Here is a 19,267-nt window from a genome sequence, read left to right on the forward strand (position 1 = left end):
TGACAACCCAAAAGCCCCCCAGTGCCAAACTGTTCTGCGGTTATTCCTGGTTTTTACTCTGTAATTCTATTTTGTCAACAGTTATGTTCTGCCATGGTTTGTAACAGACAGATGTGCACTCACATCGCATAATTACTTTTTCCTAAGCAGCGCTTACTTCACCTATTAACTTCTGTGTTATTTTACAAAGCTTGCAGAGTGAGATTCACACTAAGTGGCAGAGTAGTGAAAAGAGCACATAAGAGGTTCATTGTACTTTGAATAAATAACAATCAGTCTGTAAACACATGGGGAGATGGGGAGAACATTGAAATCCCATGCAGAGCCTGGTGCTGTAAGGCAGGAATGACAGCTCTGCGCTACTGGAGAAGTTCAACGATCAAGCGGCAGTGGCAACGATGAAGGCGACCTCTGAAATGATGAATTAAACTTCTGTATAGTGGAAGAATATACATGATCATGAGTGTGCCTTTTTCAGTTATTATTACCTAGTGGTCTACAGAAAATAGACAGCAATTCACATTTGCGTATCAACATTGTCAACAATAGTGCTTGCTGATGACTTAATGAAGTCAATCTACACCTTCTCTTCCAGATTCCATGTCAGCCAGCTGCTTCACTTCTGGTGCCAATATCAAAATGGACTAACTATGGCGTATTTCATCAAATCTCTTCAAGACATTCCCAGACTTACACCAAACGATGTAAGCCTTATTATTCAATCATTGTGTCAAACATTAGCCTAATACATAATAACATGAGTCTGCTGGACATCTTGCCTTGTAAAAAAAGCAAATGTCACTGTCTGAGCCAGCAAAACTGTAAATAACAAACCACTGCTTCATTGTTAAGGTCTCAATTTGTTCCCCCAGCTGGAGGGTCTCCTCTCTAGGAGACATGTTTTCATCAAGCGGTAGGTCGACAACTGTTGAATCAAAAGTCTAACCATAGTCGTGGTCCTTGATGGATTTTATCATCCTCCTCCTCACCCGGTGTGTCCTCCTCTGTTGGGCGCTTTCTCCTCTCCCAAACCTTCGGTCTTGAAAATGGAATGGAGAAATTTTCTCCACTCAAACAACACAGAAACCGCTCCCTTCTTCAACAGTCATCTCCCTGTCTCAGATTCTAAAATTCCAACTACAAACTCGGGTGTGTGGACTAACTGTAAAGCTGTCCCTCCGGATAGTGACAATCAATTTAGATTGGGTTTCCACATCATAGGAGAATGCATGAAAACTGAGTACCTTGTTGTACTTACTGGAAGCTCAACATAAAGGTACACAACAATGTTCAGCGGTAGAGCAATTTGTATGCTGAATCTTCAATTTCTTTTTCTCAGACATTCTCTCCACTAAACAAAAATCACAGCTGCAGTATGTACAACGGCAGTGATTGAGCTGGCTGAGATTTCACCAGAAGTATATCAGCACCACTGTGTGCATAGAGCCTATTCTCTCTGTTTCACAAAATCCATCACGAGTAAAGTAACATGTTAAATCCTTCATAGTCTATGTGCACACTGACCCACTTGTTAATCGCAAAGAGCTTCTGAAACTGGCCACCGAAATGATGGATAGAGCCTGTCAGACAGAATTCATTAAATACTTAACTAGATGATAGACATTGTTTTCTCAATGGAATAGTAACACATTTTGTAGGATTACATTATTTAAATAACTTTAAAAATTCAAAATGTTAATAATTCTAAATGTATAATCTCATAATCTTAGAGAGTCAGGAACAGTTGCAGTGTGCTTCTCTGACTAGCTGGTCATGTAGTGTGACATACCCAGCATCTCCGTCCATCTAGTCAGATAAAATCAGATAGGTTTGATTTTTGTCTTTTGAGAAGCAGGGGCTGACTCTAAGTGCATGAGCGTTAACAACCATTCAGTGCTCATCCAGAAGTATATTGCAAATGATGCAGTTACTAGGAATAAGAAACATAAGTGTTTTAGACCTTGCGATCAGCAAACAGACCCCAGGGTGGTATCTCATGTTTTACAGTTCATGATATCAGAGACTGCTGGTGTACTTGCCAGACTTGTAAACCATGTTATTGGCTGTCAGAAAAAGGGGTGAGCTCAATGTAAAACTGTACAGGAAAGTCGTCGCACAATTTCACATAATTTGACATCCCTAGTGATTTCTAGGCATATAAATTGATATGCTCTGGTAATGAGATCAGCAATGGTAGTCATCAAGTTTGACATTTCCACCGATTACAAATCATGTAATGTGACATTGGCTTAAGTTGCCATTTGGCCTGAAATTTTTAGTGGTGCAGTTCTATGATGGTTGTGTATGCATGCAGGTATACCTCTGCTTAATAAAGAGGAGAAAGAAGCCAGGAGTGGGAGGTACGGGCAAAAATCCATATCAGAGTATAATTAAAAGTTTTGATGGTTTTGGTAGGTAAGAATATAATTAATATATTTGTATATACTTTTCACACTTGAAAGATGTTTTGACAATTAACAAATGTACCACTGATTGTGTGCGGACAGACATGCCTTTTATATTTTGTAATGCTTGTTAATGCTTTGCCACTCATATGGATTCAATAGTAGGTATTCAGCCCTCTTGAGCTGACAGAAGTACAGATTCTTCTTGCACTTACTCTACTGCCAAGCAATCACACTACAAGTCATAGCTTCTTTCATATGTCTGTGCTTGACATTTTACTGTGTTTACAAGTTTTCCTCTAATTTTTAGCTTGCCTGTAAAATGGTTTTCCAGAAGAAAACTTCCACCCAATATACATGACAAACCAATATATTGCCCACTCCTAGAGTGCAACATGGAGATCAGAAATGTCTAAACTCCTGATCTTAGAGCAGAGGGTGTATTGAAGGCCATCATCTCAACCATTTTAACATATTTATTTTGTTTAGGGTTTGCATTTCATTGTATTTGAAATAATAACAGCAAAATACAGCGTGCACAGTCCAAAGGAGCATGGGAAAGTTTAATCTATAATAGAATGTCTTTACTAATTTTCTGTTAAAAAGTAAAAGATTATATAGCTTAAATAATACAGAAACAAGCAATTTACAAATTGCATCCAGGGTGTGCTGGGGCTGTTTGTGTCTGGAAAGAGAAGTTGTGATGTATGGGTAGTTACTGTCTTCACAGCCTCATTACACTTGTACTTCTCGTCACTGCTGGTAAAGCTGCAATGTCCAGTGTTGTGGCACATTTATACTTGTCTTAATCGTTTATTAAAGTATGATGCCATGGTTACTTCATGTTTGTTGTAGTCAAAAGTAAAGAGCATGGCGAATGGGCATTGAGGCCTCTTAAAAATCTCAATAAGCAGGCCACAATCTTCACTGGAGAGGCTCAACCAGATCGGTTTGCTCCCCAACTGCTACCCACAGACTTCAGCCTGACCAGTCCCAAATGGGGGAAACTGGGTTTTTAAATTCAGCATACTCCTTAAAGTTCCAAAATATCAAGAATGCCTCAAAACAAGGACAACCCTCTGGAGACAATTAAAAGTACAGAATCTTTAATAAATGAGAATATTTATTTTAAAATGAATAGTGTAGCAAAACTGCATAACAGAGATAAAAAGGATAAAATGTCTAAAAGGCAATCCAATGTAAACAAGCAATAACTCAAAAACAGAGCAAGAACAAAGTCAAATTTACTCAGAAAACAATACTTTCAATCAACCCCAGTGCACCACTGTCAGAGATTCTCATTTTTTGGACCTACATGGCAATTACTGCTTGAAACTGTAAATAATTATTCACGTATGACTACAAAGCCTCATTCCTAGCAGCCATTCCTTTAATATCATTATGGTAAACTCTCATAACTAATTCTTAATTAGCCTTTATAAACACTAACACCACTGGAACCTGCTATTCTGTTCACTTGGGTTTCAAGGTACTGCCATTCCTAAAGTTTAGTTTTGCGTTCAAGAATGGCCAAAATGAAACTGCTTTCTCGAGACACATATCAGTGTATTGTTTTTTTTTTTTGTTTTTTTCCATGTAACAGATTGCAAAGATACTGAAGATTTCATATAAAGTTGTCTAACACTTTCTTGAGAGACAAGGCACAATGGATCTAACCAGAATAGAAAAAGAAAGGGAAGGCCCAAATGCCCAACTGCATAAAAGGATAAGCACAGCTGAGTATGTTGTGTTAGAAACAAACGCCTTACAGGTCCTCAGTTATCTTGTTCCTTAAATACGCTTCAAATACTAGTGTTGTCTGCAACAGAGAAATGAGGACTTCAGGATGCTGGTCTAAGAGGCAGAGTTTCAGGGAAAAAGCCATATCTGAAACCGACAAATAAAATGAAGAGATTAAAATGGACAAAAGTACACGGAGATTGGACAGAAGGTGACTGGAAAAGTGCATTATGGTCAGCATCTTTGACTCATCTTTTCTCATCTGAACCCAGAACTGAAGTTTAGGAATGCCAGTTCCTTGCCACCGAGGTAAACAGAATAACAGGTTTCAGCAGTGCTAACACAATTACAAAGGCTTCTCTAATACTCAATTAGCATTTACTAATTGACTAATTAAATGATAAGCTTAGGGCAGTTGACCATATTAGGACACCTAAGAAATATCTTGGTTGTATTTTTAAATCATCTTAATAGTATCTTGATAAAATGTACCAATTTCTATCAAAAATTAGATCTGGTTGTGTCCAGACATTTGACTGGTAGTGTATTTAGAAAGACTTTGGCTGACAACCAAACTAGTACAGGACAACTACTGAAATCTGTCTGTCTGTCTGTCTGTCTATTTCTCCTTGCCTATCTGTCTATCTGTCTAGGTTCAAGTGTGGCGGCACAGGGGTTGCTTGTTGTAAGTATACACTGAATGCTTGCTGACTATACTGGAGGTGTGCCATATACACTGTGACCAGCAGGGGGCACTGCAGCCTCCCAAACCTCAGACATTGCCACACAGACACCAGCACGGGTTCAAATAAATGACGTATTAATAAAACATCCCTCACAATTGGTCTCCAATGCACACAATACCTCATCTTTCTTTTCCTTCCTCTCCTCCACACCTCAAGGTGAGCGTTTGTCTTCCTTCCAACCAAATCTGACTCACCAGGATGTTGCAGGGCAGTTCCTTTTATTTTGGACCCAGGAGTACCCATAGCCCAGTGGAAGTACTTCTCGGTCAATCTGAAGTCCCAGAGAACAGGGATCAAGTATGCCTGCAACACACCCTGGTGGCACCCACGGGACATGACAAGGCTGCTGTAACAGACTCCAGTTCCCAGTGTGTCAGCACTGGTAGCATCACCCAGAGAGGCTGCCATCTATCATGTTGGGGGGGGTTCCGTATCCTTGCCAGGTTGTTTCCCCCATCCTTCCATCTTACTGGCCTCCCTACCAGGTAAGGGTTCGAAACACATCCCGATTGGGATGCCCACACATGTGTGCTGTCCATCACAAAAACCAGGACACTAGAGAGAAAATGAGGTTGAGCAAGTGACACTGATCCATTGTTAGAAGAGTAAACACGCCTGCAGATAGATGGCAGGAGGTTTGAACACGGAGGAATCATGGACATGGTGATGTGCATTGTGAAGTGGGGCTATTATAAGATTTGTTTTTTTTTTTGTATGAAGTCAGTACGTGATATAAAATAATCTGAAGCACTGAACCTCAACATTTACATGAGGAATAAAAGTTCTGAATAACTCCTAGCAAGGCTATTATAATTTTGCCTTTTTATATTAGTTTTTATTTCTGTATTATTCCTGACCTGAATTTTAGTTTTCCTTCATCATGTATTTTTAGTTTTAATTTAGTTTTTGTTTCAAAAAGACATATCTATTTTATTTTATATATATATTAGTTTCAGTTTTAGTAATTATGGTAGGGTTAAAGAGTTTTGTGTCACAATCAGGCAGAACTGTACACTTAATGGGTTTGCATATGATATGAGTTTAATGTTAGTGAAAGCTTACTACACTACATGGCTTACTATTTTGTTTTTGTGTGATAAAAACAAGTATAATCAAAAACAGATATTGAATATGAAAGATTTTATACAATTTTATAATTTTGAAAACATTTCCTATGTCATCTCTGGTGAACAAATGTGCACTGACTGTTGGAACTTTTCTTCTTTTCCTTTTCTTGCCCAAAATGGACCAATTTGCGATAAAATTTAGGTGAATTTTTAGGATCAAGGGTCTTTTTTTTCTCAGTGTCCACAGCACACAACATATCCTGCTCCAAGACAATCACAATCTACGTACGATTAATGCCTTCAATATTGCATTAAAAAAATTTCCCATATTGGGCTTTATTTTCTACCAGTTATATTGATCTCTGGTTCCATTTCAGGCACATACGATTTATAGACAGAATTTTGCCACCTGCAGGCCTGAAAATATATCAAAAATCAGATTCTACTGTGTTCTGATAGGTGTGATCATGAAAATCATGAGGGTTTAGGAAAAACAGGGCTCTTAGGCATGAATCAGTGAGCAGACCCCACCTAGCTGTACTGAGGGAAACAAAGAAAAACAAGCATGTAGTGTCAAGGTTAGGGCAATGAGACTTTGAATATCCCATGCATAAGAGCAGTAAACCCTTAATGAGCAGAGTAAGAGCAGTTAATATGAGTACGGTGAGCCACAAAACAACAGAAACAGCATCTGAGATTAGGAGCAATATATACACTTTCTAAACCTGCTTATCCAGAGCAGGATCACAGGAAACCTGGAGCCTATCTGAGCAGCTTTGGATGCAAGGCAGGATAAATCTCTGGATGGAGTGCCACCCTATTGCAACAATACTATATATATGCCATATTTATGACATGGCTGATGTTAAGAACAAAAAATATTTAAACTATTTATTTTGTTTATTTTTGAAAAGAGGGGGACAAATATTTTAAAACATAATTCTGCCACCAGATTATTTTCACAATATCAGGTATTTTGAGCTGTGAATGTAAAACTAAAAAAGATAAATTAATAAGTACTGAGATATCCTGAGATACTTAACCTCTTCCTCTGGAGGCAGCACCTCATCACCAACCTGGAGAGGGCACTCTACTCTTTTCCAGCTGAGAACCATGACCTCAGACTTGGAATTGCACATTACTCATACTGGCTGCTTTACACTCACTTGCAAACCACTCCAGTGCATGTATAAAGGCACAGCCTGATGAAGTCAGCCGTACCACATCATTTGCAAAAATTAGAGATCTGATCCTGAGCCCACAGATCTGAACAACCTCCACTCCTTAGCTAGAAATTATGCCCATAAAAATTATGAACACAATCAATGAGAAAACACAGCCCTGGTAGAGTCCCCCACCCACTGGGAATGAATCTAACTTACTGCCAACAATGCGAACCAAGTCTGCCTAGTCTGTCTGGCATATTGCCCTGTCCTCTGATCTAAATTACCACGAGGTAGTGATCAGTTAACAGTTCAGACCCTTACTTCACCCAATTGTCCAAGACGTACAGTCATAGATCTGATGATAAGACTATGAGCTCGATCATAAACCTTTGGCCAAGGGGGCTCTGGTGCAAAGTGCACTTCTGAACATGCATAATCTCAAACATGGTGTTTGTTATGGACAAACTGACTAGCACAGATTTCCAGTAACAAAACGCCACTCAGTTTCAGATCAGGTAGGCCGTTCTTCCCAATAACACCCTTCCAGGTTTCACTGTCATTACCCATGTGAGTGTTACAAGTTCCCCTGTACAACAATAGAATCCTCAGTGAGAGCAGCCTTCAGCACTTCCTCCAAGGTCTCCAAGGAGGCCGAATACTCTGACCCAATTGGCACATAAGCACAGACAAGAGTCTAAGCCCTCGCGCCAACTTGACCCTCTTGTCTACCGGTATAAACTGGTCAAGCCAGGGGAGCTATAAGTAATCTCACTCCTGCTTGACGCCTCTCAGCCTAGGAAACTTCACAGTGGGATAGAGTCCGGCCCCTCTTCATAGGTTTAGTTCCAGAGCTCATGATGTGCGCTGAGGTGAGCCCAACTATGCCTAGATGGTGCCTCTCCATCTTCAGCACTAGCTTGGGTTACATCCCCACCAGAGATGTCACATTTCATGTCCTTGAGTGAGTTTTGGTACCCAGGGACTGGTTCACCAAGGCACTTGACTTCCAAGAAGAACAATCCATACATCCAACTTCTGAACTCATTTACTCCATTGTAGGGTTGCGGGGAAATGGAGTCTCTACCACCAGGCAGGAAACAATTCTGGATGGGATACCCACTCATTGTAGGGCACTAGTTTTGAGTTGCCAGACTTTGGTAGAACATGCAAACTCCACACAGGCAGAATTTGGTAACTAGAGATTTGAAGCAGCATCAGCACCAACCACTGCGCTACCATTATCCCCTTAACTCTAAAAGTGTTCACGTTAAATCAGATGTTCTGGAATTAGAAAACAAGTACAAAACATTGTACATCTGTTAGGGTTTCTAGCTTACGGGCTTTTCTTTATAATACTTTTCATTTAAGTCTTACAAAAAATATTTAGGTACATTTAATACATAAAGTTAACATAGCAATTTTAAAAATAATATTAATTGAACAATCGATATAATTTTTTTAAAAATAATATATAATTAATTACAAAATGAATAAGCAAGCTTGGCACACATTCCTTCTATTATGTCCCCTGTTTCCCTGAAATGAAAAGACTCATCTCCTTCATTAAGATGGGAGTCCACTTAAAACCTAAAGCTGGTCAGGATGAAAACCTGCAGCTACAGGAAGCCCCAGGACTGAACTTGAGAACCACTGTTCTAGACCATTTATACAAAATTAAAGGAGCAACAATCCAGGCGTGATCAGTGAAGGCTTTCATTTTTAACATATAGTAGCCTGATGTGGAGATGGTTCCTAGCACCATAACCCTTTGTTACCCAAACCACTTTTTGCTTCTGATATACCATCTGCACCTCCCCTTGTTTTAGTTTGATCACTAGCCTGTCATGTGGCACCTTCTCAAAGGATTTTTCAAAATTGAGATAAATAACATTGTATGCTTTCCACTGGTCAATTTCTTTGTTGCTTCCTCATAAAATTCAGTAGTTTTGTGATTATTGATGTCTCTGTCTAAACCCATGTTGACTTACCAATAATATCCTGTTCTTGTTGCGTAATTTTATTTTTCATATTAGTATTACCATCATGTGTACAGAGTACAATGAAATTCTTAATTACTTGTCCAACCAACATGCAAGCCATTACCACTCTCTGACTTCATAAAAAGTGGATTGTTGCTCGCTGCTCTTCTTTGGTGCAAATGCAGAGTGGAGCAGACCCTGTTTACGCCTTGAAAGAACAGGGGGTACTGATTAATAAAGGTTCAAACTCTACCACTATGACTACAGGCGCAACATATTTCCAGAAGTGCATAGTTTGGCACTTACAATTACTACAGTGTGAACAATTCCTGACTTACCCTTATAGTTATTGCATTCATTAATTTCCCATCATACTTTACACTATCTATGGACAGAAGCCATACCCCCCGCACTTCAGAACCGGTAATTCACCTGAAGCTAAGCACGTTTGAGCCTGGCCAGGACTTGAATGGAAGTCCATGTACAACCGTGGTTCCCAAACTCAATCCTGCGGACCTAATGTAGCTGCAGGTTTTTGTTCCAATCAGATTCACAATCGGTGATAATAGTTGATCTAATTAAATTAGCTGGTCTTTTCTTTCCTCTTCTCTTATTCTTTTTCTTTTTTTTAATTTTATTCATTTTATTGCACTCATTCCATACAAATCAATCAATTTTTACAAAAAGTAGAATTAAATTAGATTTATAATGAACATAGAGACACACTGATTAAGTATTGGGGTCTGTGGATTTAAAAAAAATAGAATGCAAGGTCTGTGTGATCCACAACAACGTTTACCCCTTAAATCAAGCTAAAGAAAAGGCTCCTGAGAAGGCATCTCTGTCTCCGTCAAATGCTAGCTCTTTCCTGAACCCTGACTTCCTGTTTAAACAGCAGATATGGTGGAGATGCAGGATGTCTTTTGTGTGAGCAAAAGTGATATCAGAGGTCTTCCTAGGTGTTCTCCTCCATTCTAAGTTAAAAGAGGAAGAGGCAGTCAATGACTGTGTCACAACCCAATCCTTTCCTGTCTTACGTACCTGCACAGAGCACACATTAACACCGGACTAAATACTCTCCTCACGTCTTTTTTATATTGAAAACTGACTTGATGTGTGTTGGCATGCTCTGCAAATGACAGGCATCTGGTCCAACATTTGCTCCTGCCTTGCACCACATGCTGATCAGAAAAAATGAATTAGACAGTTTCATTAGACAGGCAGATGAGTAGTTATGTACTATGCATTATTTTAATTCCAAATTCCTCCCATTAAATGTTTCTCAATTTTTTTTAAATATTAGCTAATTTCCACTGAACCCACATTAATCAAAGTAACAGGGAAGACTGCAGTAAAGTAGTGTCAATTTGTGCTTATCGTAAAGAGTGTCCTTAATGAAAATATTTAAATAGGCAGGGAAATGAGTGGCAAAAAGTCCAGAATAACAAATCCAGTCCTGTTAATAAAATAGATGCATGCTGGCTGAGCTTGTGGAAGATGACGAGGTATTTTACTTTTAACTGTAAAAAGGAGCAGAAACAAGGCAGGATCTTGTCTCTACAACTAAAACCACTTGGCTTTCCCGTTTAAAGGTTAATTGTTAAACTGAAAATATACCTCAATGTATAATGAAGGATTAATAAGTACAAGACATGAAAATATGAAAATAAGTTTGCAAACACTTCATCAACTATTAACTCTTGGAATCTGAATGCGATTAACCAAATCACTGAAACTGAACATTTACATACAGGACCTGACCCTGAATGGCTTCATGACTGCCTTGTTTTTCGGAATCATTACATGGCAGGAGGATCCTATCCTGACCACAGTTAAACTGTATCTCCAGACATGACGCCTGTGTCGTCACTAAGTACACATTCTCACAATCTGACTTGGGTCAAACATGCATGTAAGCAATCCCACCCGAGCCAAGAGAGTGAGCCAATGTTAATGTACTGGTATTTATTCTTCCTTTCTATCCACAGCCTAGAATCTTTTGGATAATCCAGAAGATTTTCTTCCTGATCCTCCACCAAGTCTCACTCCTTCCAGAACCACTAAGTAAAAGGTCAGCGATGAACAGTAGTAGGTGTTGTAAATAAGACAAAAAAACAATGATAAAGATTTCGAGAGTCCACCCCGTATATGGTAACTACTAGCACGCAACAGGAGGAAGTATTCATAAAAGACTGAGTGAACTATACAGACTGATCTGGTGATTGGTGGGTTTGCTTTTTGTATGTTCTTGGCAGGTTAGGAAGGGAAGTGAGGTCAGTAGAAGGACTGGAACTGGCAGCAGGTAGGGCTTTAAGTGGTCTTCCCTTCTGAAGGTCTGTGAAAGAGGTAAAAAAAGGCATTAGTACAGTTCATCAACCCCTGTCTCTGTTGCTTATCCTCAGCTAAGCCCTTAGACTGCCTCCCATGCACACGTGTCACAGTGTTCATTCTGGATCTGGACCAGGAGACAGACCTGACCACTTGACACTGTCTTCATTTCCTTAAATTCAGCCTTGGGTTTGATTTATTTCACTTGTGTGCCTGTTAGTTTCATAACATTAAGTTCCAGCATTATTAAAACGAGGTTGTTGACAGACTGTCCAACATTTCTTTGATGAACCTGTAATCGTCTTTTTGCAAGGGAAAAGGACTCAAGTGGGAGTAGAAACCTGGGGCTTTGGACTATGAAAAGGTAGCTTTAATCATGAATAATCCACTGCATCCACTGAACAGTGTCATCTCCAGACAGAGGAGTAGCTTCAGTGACAAAAATGACAGACTTTTGTCACTGTCCTGCTCCACTGACAGACTGAGGAGATCGTTCCTCCCCCATACTATGCGACTCTTCAATTCCACCCGGGGGAGTAAATGCGAACATTAATTTTATTTTAATTCTTTTCATTTTTATTACTATTTAATTTAATATTGTTTCTTTGTATCAGTATACTGCTGCTGGATTATGTGAATTTCCCCTTGGGATTAATAAAGTATCTATCTATCTATCTATCTATCTATCTATCTATCTATCTATCTATCTATCTATCTATCTATCTAATGGACTAGAATGACATGCATACTGTAAAATATTTAAGTGAAATTCTTACTTACTGTATATGTGCTAATGAACAAGCAACACATTGGCACTCCCCCTGTTCAGATGATCGCTCTAAATTCATGGAGGTGTTGAGCGAATACAACTACAAAACTTGGGAAACACTGAGATAGATAGATAGATAGATAGATAGATAGATAGATAGATAGATAGATAGATAGATAGATAGATAGATAGATAGATAGATAGTATTTTACTTGTTCCAAACATATTTTACAAATGCTTGGAGAAACCTGCTTGCATAACACCCAGAAGATTTGGCAGAGAGGACAACATGGTGGTTAAAGCTGCAGCTTCATGCAGCACTTTGTCATTGCCTGTATGAAGCGCAGATCTTACCACATCCCAAAGACATGCACATTAGGTTCATAGGTGCCTTGGTCCCTTTGATATGTTAAGCTGGTGTTGGTGTAGGTCCTGCAATGGACTGGCATTGTGTCTAAAGCTGTTTCCTGCCTTGTACCCAATGATACCTGGAAAAGCCCTGGCCCCCTGGAACACTAGACTGGATTAAGCATGCTCAAGAATGATACTGTGTGTAAGACATGTTACTGCTGAGTACATCTTAGCATCACCTAATTTTGGATCCCAGGTCCCTGTATTTGTAATACAAAGTTAGCAACCATTTAGCTAGAGTGCCATTAAAAAGGAGAGCATTTTCTAAAATTGCTGTGTCAGTATCAGGATTGTGGGAAAATGGAGCCTGCACTGGCAGCACTGGACACAAGCCTGGGACCATATCTTGAGCCAAGGTCATTGGTGCAGACTTAACCAGTCCAACATCTGTAATACTAAAATATGGAGTTGAAATGTAATTAAACTGTGAAAACCTCTGACTAAGAACTGCTTGAGTAGTAAACCACAGTGTAAGGAAAATGTTGCACTGGATTGGTTTCCTTTCCAGGAATGGTTCCTGTCTTGTGCCTGATACTGCCAGGAAAGAATTTGGTAAACCTTCCCCCAAGCCCCTACCCCAACTCTCAACTGGATTAAGCTGGCTTCAAACTTTTATTATTTTATTTTAGGAAAAATAGAAATGTTACAATTTTTATCTTATATACTGTAGTTTCTAAGTGGACTGGTTTTTATTCACAAGTAGGAACCATATACGGTATGTAGCCCTTTCTATGTCCACCCATACACTGGTCTAGCTGGTAACTGCAGCCATGTTCCTGAAGCTGTGAAGCAGCTGCGCTACCCACAGGGCCAACTTGTCACCAGAATTGAGTTACAAACTCTTAAAAATGTTATCAGACAAAAGGACAGAGGCAAGTACTCCTGGGGACAAAATCTAACTGCAAAAAATATCTATGAAGTCCATTAAGACATATTGTACATCCCACGCAGGCAGTAATTTTTAGGACTGCAGACTGAAGATACCTAATTAAATTATTTTTTGCATTAACGACAAGAATTGGCTTCTAATTTATACATGAATTGAAAATAAAAAAGCTATAGTGGCTGCAGCTCTTCTGAGATATCTAATCTACATTATTCCTAAAAGTCTTAATCTTTTTTGACTAAGAAAACACTTTAAACAGCTTTTCTCCCTGAACCGAGTACATTAAATTAATGAAGTCTCTCTCTGTCTCTATTAAAATCATACAATGGTTAGCAAATTCACATTGAAATAATAACTTAATGACAGTCGGCATGGGAGATATTTTATTTGGGATTATACATCTTTCTTTTAAGGCCTTTTTCTTTTACATGCAAATTCTACTAGCAAATGGCTTCACACAAGATTAAATTCTAAATGTATTATGAAGCTTTATGTGTCTGATCAACTGATTTTAACTGATACAAATCCAAATCCGCATTTCTTGTTGTCACGGTTCAGCTGGAACTTTGCCCCTGCACTTTGCTGTTTTGTTTTCTTAAGAATCTCTTTATTAATTGATTTCTCCTTCCCATGTTAAAAATTGACCCTAAGGGGGCAGGCCTTCCTCTTGCTGCCAATAACTCCAGCAGTACTGCTGATTACAGCAGGCGGACATCAGGTTCAAGTTATCAATGCCCTTTGCTGTTGTTTTTTGTGCAATACTCCATTTTAATTCTTATTATCTACATTTTTTGTGTCGTCTGTCTCCATTTTGTACAGTATAATTGCGTTCATGGGTGTCTCCATTCTGTGTCTTCTCCCTAGGATACTACAGGGATGCATGTTGTAAATTTTATTTCTGTCCAGCTGTTGTCTTATTTTCACTCATTATATTTTGTGAATCATTGTGCAGCTCCAACACATCATTTTTTGCTTTTATTTGATTTTTGTATTGTTTGTTTTTATTTCAGTTTGGGATCCCAGCTGGCCGGGATTCAAATGTCAGATTTTGTTAAATGTTTATGCTATTAGTGCTGATTATTTACTTTCTGTATAACCAGTGTGCTGCGGTGGGCTGGCGCCCTGCCCGGGGTTTGTTTCCTGCCTTGTGCCCTGTGTTGGCTGGGATTGGCTCCAGCAGACCCCCGTGACCCTGTAGTTAGGATATAGCGGGTTGGATAGTGGATGGATGGATAACCAGTGTGTATTCTGCTTGTGAAAGCCGGCCCGGGCACAGACAGATGGACAGTATATTTCACCCAACACACGTTTATTTACACTATATACAAAGTCTTTTTCGTGCACTCACAAAACCCCAGTGTTTCCAGCACCAATTCCCCCAAGTCCAGGCCACACAGTTCCTTTGCATTTCTCCTGGCCACCTCCAGTCCTTCCGCTAGCTCCGTCCTCTTCCACCCGACTTCCACTCTGACTGAAGGGAGGCGGCCCCTTATATAGTATTCCCGGATGAGCACCAGGTGTTCCCGGCATTCCTTCCTTGGCCACGCCCCAGCCGGTGCCGGCTGTCCTCCCGGCAGCTCCCCAGGCGTCACGTAAAGTCTTCCCTCCAGCACTTCCTGTTGTGGCGGAAGTGCTGGGCTCCAGGGTTCCTCAGGCACCTGAGCGCCGCCTGACGGTGGCCACGGGCCCCTACAGGGTTGGGCTTCCAAGCCCTCTACCCGTGGCCCCCAGCATAACCAGGACAGACGCCCCCTCGCGGTCTGGAGGAGGCACAAGCCCTCCTCTGGTCCTCCTGGGCATCCCGGCCGGGGACCACATGCTATATTCCTTGTGTCTTGTGGGTTGTCCCCTAAGAGGTAGGGCCACCTGCCCAACACTATAAGTGGCTATACCCTCCGTTAAATGCTGAGGAAAACCAACAGTTCCATGCAGTTCATTGAATGTGCTGGCTTTGGTGAGTTTTGTTCAATTTCTTATGATCATTACGCTTTTGTGGATTCTGGACTTTTGACCCCTACCTAGATCATTCTTTGAATTGTGTATTGGGATTTTGTTTGCTGTTGGATTGCCTTTTTCAGGCAACTCCTTTTATCTTTTGTGCTCTTTTGAGTTTTGAGCATTGCAAAGCACTTTGGTAAATTAAATCTTTTTATTAATAAAGATTTTATGTTGCCCTTTCCATTACTAGACAGGGTATGTTGGTATTTCTTCCTCTAATGGGCATTTTTGGAATTTTCTGGGACTTTTGGAACTTTCGTATTGAGCAACCCTTTGGTAGATAATAACTTATTTTATTGTTAAGACATTGCCTGTGCCGTTTTGAGATTTTTTATCCCATTCATCCCACCATTTTGTGTTATTTTCCAACAATCACTTTTTCCTTTGTTATTGTAATAGTTGCAACCTCATGATCACCGTATGACATTATCATATGGTGACTATTTAAGTCGTAGCATGAAAGCATGCACTTTATTCTAGCTTTTGCATTTTTAAAACAAATCTTTGGTGTGTGTGCTTGTGATTTTGTTGGCTAGGGATTTTTGTGGTGAATTTATTTAATTTTTGACTGACCTGAATAAATGATATTGCAATTTAGCCTAAAATATGAAGGCATAATTTTCAGTATGCTTTAATATATCAAATGTAAGATTATACCTGAAATATAATGAAACATATATTTCCCTCAACTGATGTAGCACACCTTACTGTGCAACTTAATACATAATCAGTGATGTTACTTTGGGTCATTGGGTGTTTCTTGTCTTTCAACAGCAGGCGTCCTCATCTAGCGACCCAGCCAAGGGTGATTGGGTCACGGATGGACCCGTGTTATCTGTATGTCTGTTGCATTTTCCATAGCAGTAGGCTTTTCACTTGTATTGTTTGATGACAGATTCTCATTGTTTGCTTCAAGACAAAGCCACTTATTCACTTATGGAAAAACAAAAAACAAAACACACACACACACACTCTTTCTGGCTGCTTTTAAAAGGTGCTGAAAAGGCCCTTTTTTGACATGCTGATTAAATGATGCAGCACATTGTGTTGTACTGATACACTAAATTGTGTTCTATAACTTTTCTTGATTGTGCAAAAATAAATTAAATATTTATTATTCCAGGTGCTGCAGCTTTTTTCTCATTTAATTATCTTGCTGTTTGTCTTTTTTTTTTTCATACTCTTCTCAGCTCACTGTCTTATTTAACTGAAAGTTTCAAATAATCAAATTATTATGATGCAGGGAAACTGTATAATTTAAAACTGAATTAATGCATCACATTATCGATATATGTATAAGTAAACAGGCAGGAATTCTTTTATATCCCCTTCTGAAATACTCTGTGTCTTGTGGCATCCGGCCGGGCTTGTACTTCCTCCAGACCGCGAGGGGGCGATCGCGCTGGTTACGTTGGGGGTCACGGGTAGAGGGCTTGGAAGCCCAGCCCTGTAGGGACCCGTGGCCACCGCCAGGCGGCGCTCCGGTGCCTGAACAACCCTGGAGCCCAGCACTTACGCCACACCAGGAAGTGCTGGGGGGAAGAAGACAGGGGACACCCGGAGGGCTTCCGGGTGCGCAGCCGGCACTTCTGCCACACTGGGGCATGTCTGCGGAGGAGTGCCGGGGAGCAGCTGGAGCCCATCCGGGTTCCTATTTAAGGGGCCGTCTCCCTTCATTCAGTAGCGGAAGTCAGGTGGAAGATAGACGGAGCTGGAGAGAAAGGACTGGAGGCGGCCAGAAAGGCTAATAGACTGTGTGCCCTGGACATTGGGGGAACGGTGCTGGAGGCACTGGGAAGTGCACTGACTGTAAATATTATAAATAAACATGTGTGTTGGGTTAACTAAGATGTCCGTCTGTCTATGTCTGGGCCAGCGTTCACAGTCTTCACAAGACCCTCCTTCTCCAATCTGTAAGACACCTTCATTGGAAGTCAGTGGTCACTTTGCCTTCTCCCCCACACTACTTACCAACAGTTCAGGGTATCATTCGGCCCCCCGCTCACCAACTACTCTCTGGTGCCAGCCAGCTACAGTCTCATTCACCTGAATTGTCGGCCAACGTCAAGCATATCAGATGATGAAAGACAGCACCTTATGGCACCACCGCTGATTGGTCTCCTGTTCTGTCAGATTCTATCAAGTGTGATTTAGTCATGAGAGGAACATTTCAGATTAAGTACAGTTTCACTTTTCTAAAATCAGGAAATAAAATTAAGAGGTTGGCTCACCTACTCAAAAAAATGCTTCTTTTGCAAATGATTTTAATCCAATAGCTACAATTTGGCTCATCTGTGACTTACTCACTGGAAAAATGCACCTCTACTTCTTAATGATCATGAAAATAGTCCAGAGTATTCAGAGTATATGACAGCCTGGAAGAAGTTAGAATTGCTCCTTAACAGTGGCTTAGCACTTGATAAACAAGAGATGACACTCTTGAGGGCTGAGGGAAGGCAATGGCGTGATGTTCTCTCTCATTTACTGGTAATGATTCAGTCTCTATCAGAGAGGAATCTTGCTTTGATGGGGTCCACAGACGCTCTAAACCAGCCAAACAATGGAGATTTTGTGAACCTTTTTGACAAATTTCATCCTATCATGAAGTGGCATATAGCACACAGCTGAGTGTGTCACCAGCACCCACACAAGCAGCCTTGGCTAAACAATTTAAAATAAGCTCATTAGTTTCATAAGTGACAAGGTGACTGAGCATATAGTGAGTGGCATCAAGCAGTCCAGATATTACTTCAATATTTTGGATTGCACACTCAATGTTAGCCACAAGGAGCAAACTTCACTAATTATAAGAATTGTCACACTGGAGGAAGTACCCAGGATTGAAGAGCACCTTATGGGATTCCTTCCAGCAAAAGAGACAGCAAGAGCAATTTATCTTCCCTTGTCCTGGACAGACCTGAGGACCTAAACATTTCTTGTAATGATTGCAGAAGGTAACCATATGACAATGGTGCTAACATGAAAGGAAAGGACAAAAGTGTTGAGGCCGAACTGCTGCAAAAAAATTCACTGTGCTTTCTTTGCGCCATGTGTTGCCCACTACTTAAATTTAATGCTAGCGGATGCAGCTAGAAGCTCAAGAGATGCCTTTGTCATCTTTGGACATGTGCAAAAGCTTTATAGCTTCTTTCCATCTGCACCTATCTTGATGAAACATGTAAATATCACAACACATGTTTGCATTGTGCTAGTTGGGGTTCCAGAACAAAACCTTACTTAGGGTTCCAAAATAGTTCGGGCTACAAGAGTACAAATCCAAAGAAGATCAAGGAAAGAACAACAAATGCACAAATAAAATACTACAGAGAGGCCACAAGCTCAGAGGCCTAAAGTATTTCATTCCATAGCAAATAAGAATCTTATATGGGCCTTTTGTGTAACTATGGCCATAGCACCTGAGAGTCCTAATTTAGAGGGTGACCCACTCCTGTAGATTTCAGAACAAATTTGAGAATAAAGGACTAGAGGAAAATAAAATCATGAAATAAAATGAAAATAGTGACAAAGCAACATTGTAATCCTAACAGACTTCTGTCATCATGATGAACACACTATAAAAGAAATGAAAACTTAAAAAAAATGACTTTGTGAAAGACGAATTGTGGCAAATATAAATAATTTATAAATGATCTTGACTTGGATTTAGTTTTGACTTCAGCTTGAGCCTGGCTCCTTTGTGTTTGGATGATCAGCATAGTCTCTTGGCGGCCTATTTCTGAATATTCTTTTAAAAAATCTTTTTAATTCTGTT

General features: G+C 40.1%; 1 protein-coding gene across 1 annotated transcript in view; it reads right to left on the minus strand.

Annotated features, from left to right (window-relative positions):
• Positions 1-4,170: 4,170 nt before the first annotated feature.
• Positions 4,171-19,267, minus strand: part of LOC120524383 (high affinity choline transporter 1-like) — a 47,233-nt gene continuing 32,136 nt past the window's right edge. The window contains exon 9 of the mRNA XM_039746239.1: positions 4,171-4,292. Within this exon, the coding sequence (XP_039602173.1) occupies positions 4,171-4,292 (122 nt within the window). The remainder of the gene's footprint in view (positions 4,293-19,267) is intronic.

The sequence above is a fragment of the Polypterus senegalus genome, chromosome 2, assembly GCF_016835505.1.
Source record: "Polypterus senegalus isolate Bchr_013 chromosome 2, ASM1683550v1, whole genome shotgun sequence".
NCBI classification, from domain to species: Eukaryota; Metazoa; Chordata; class Cladistia; order Polypteriformes; family Polypteridae; genus Polypterus; species Polypterus senegalus.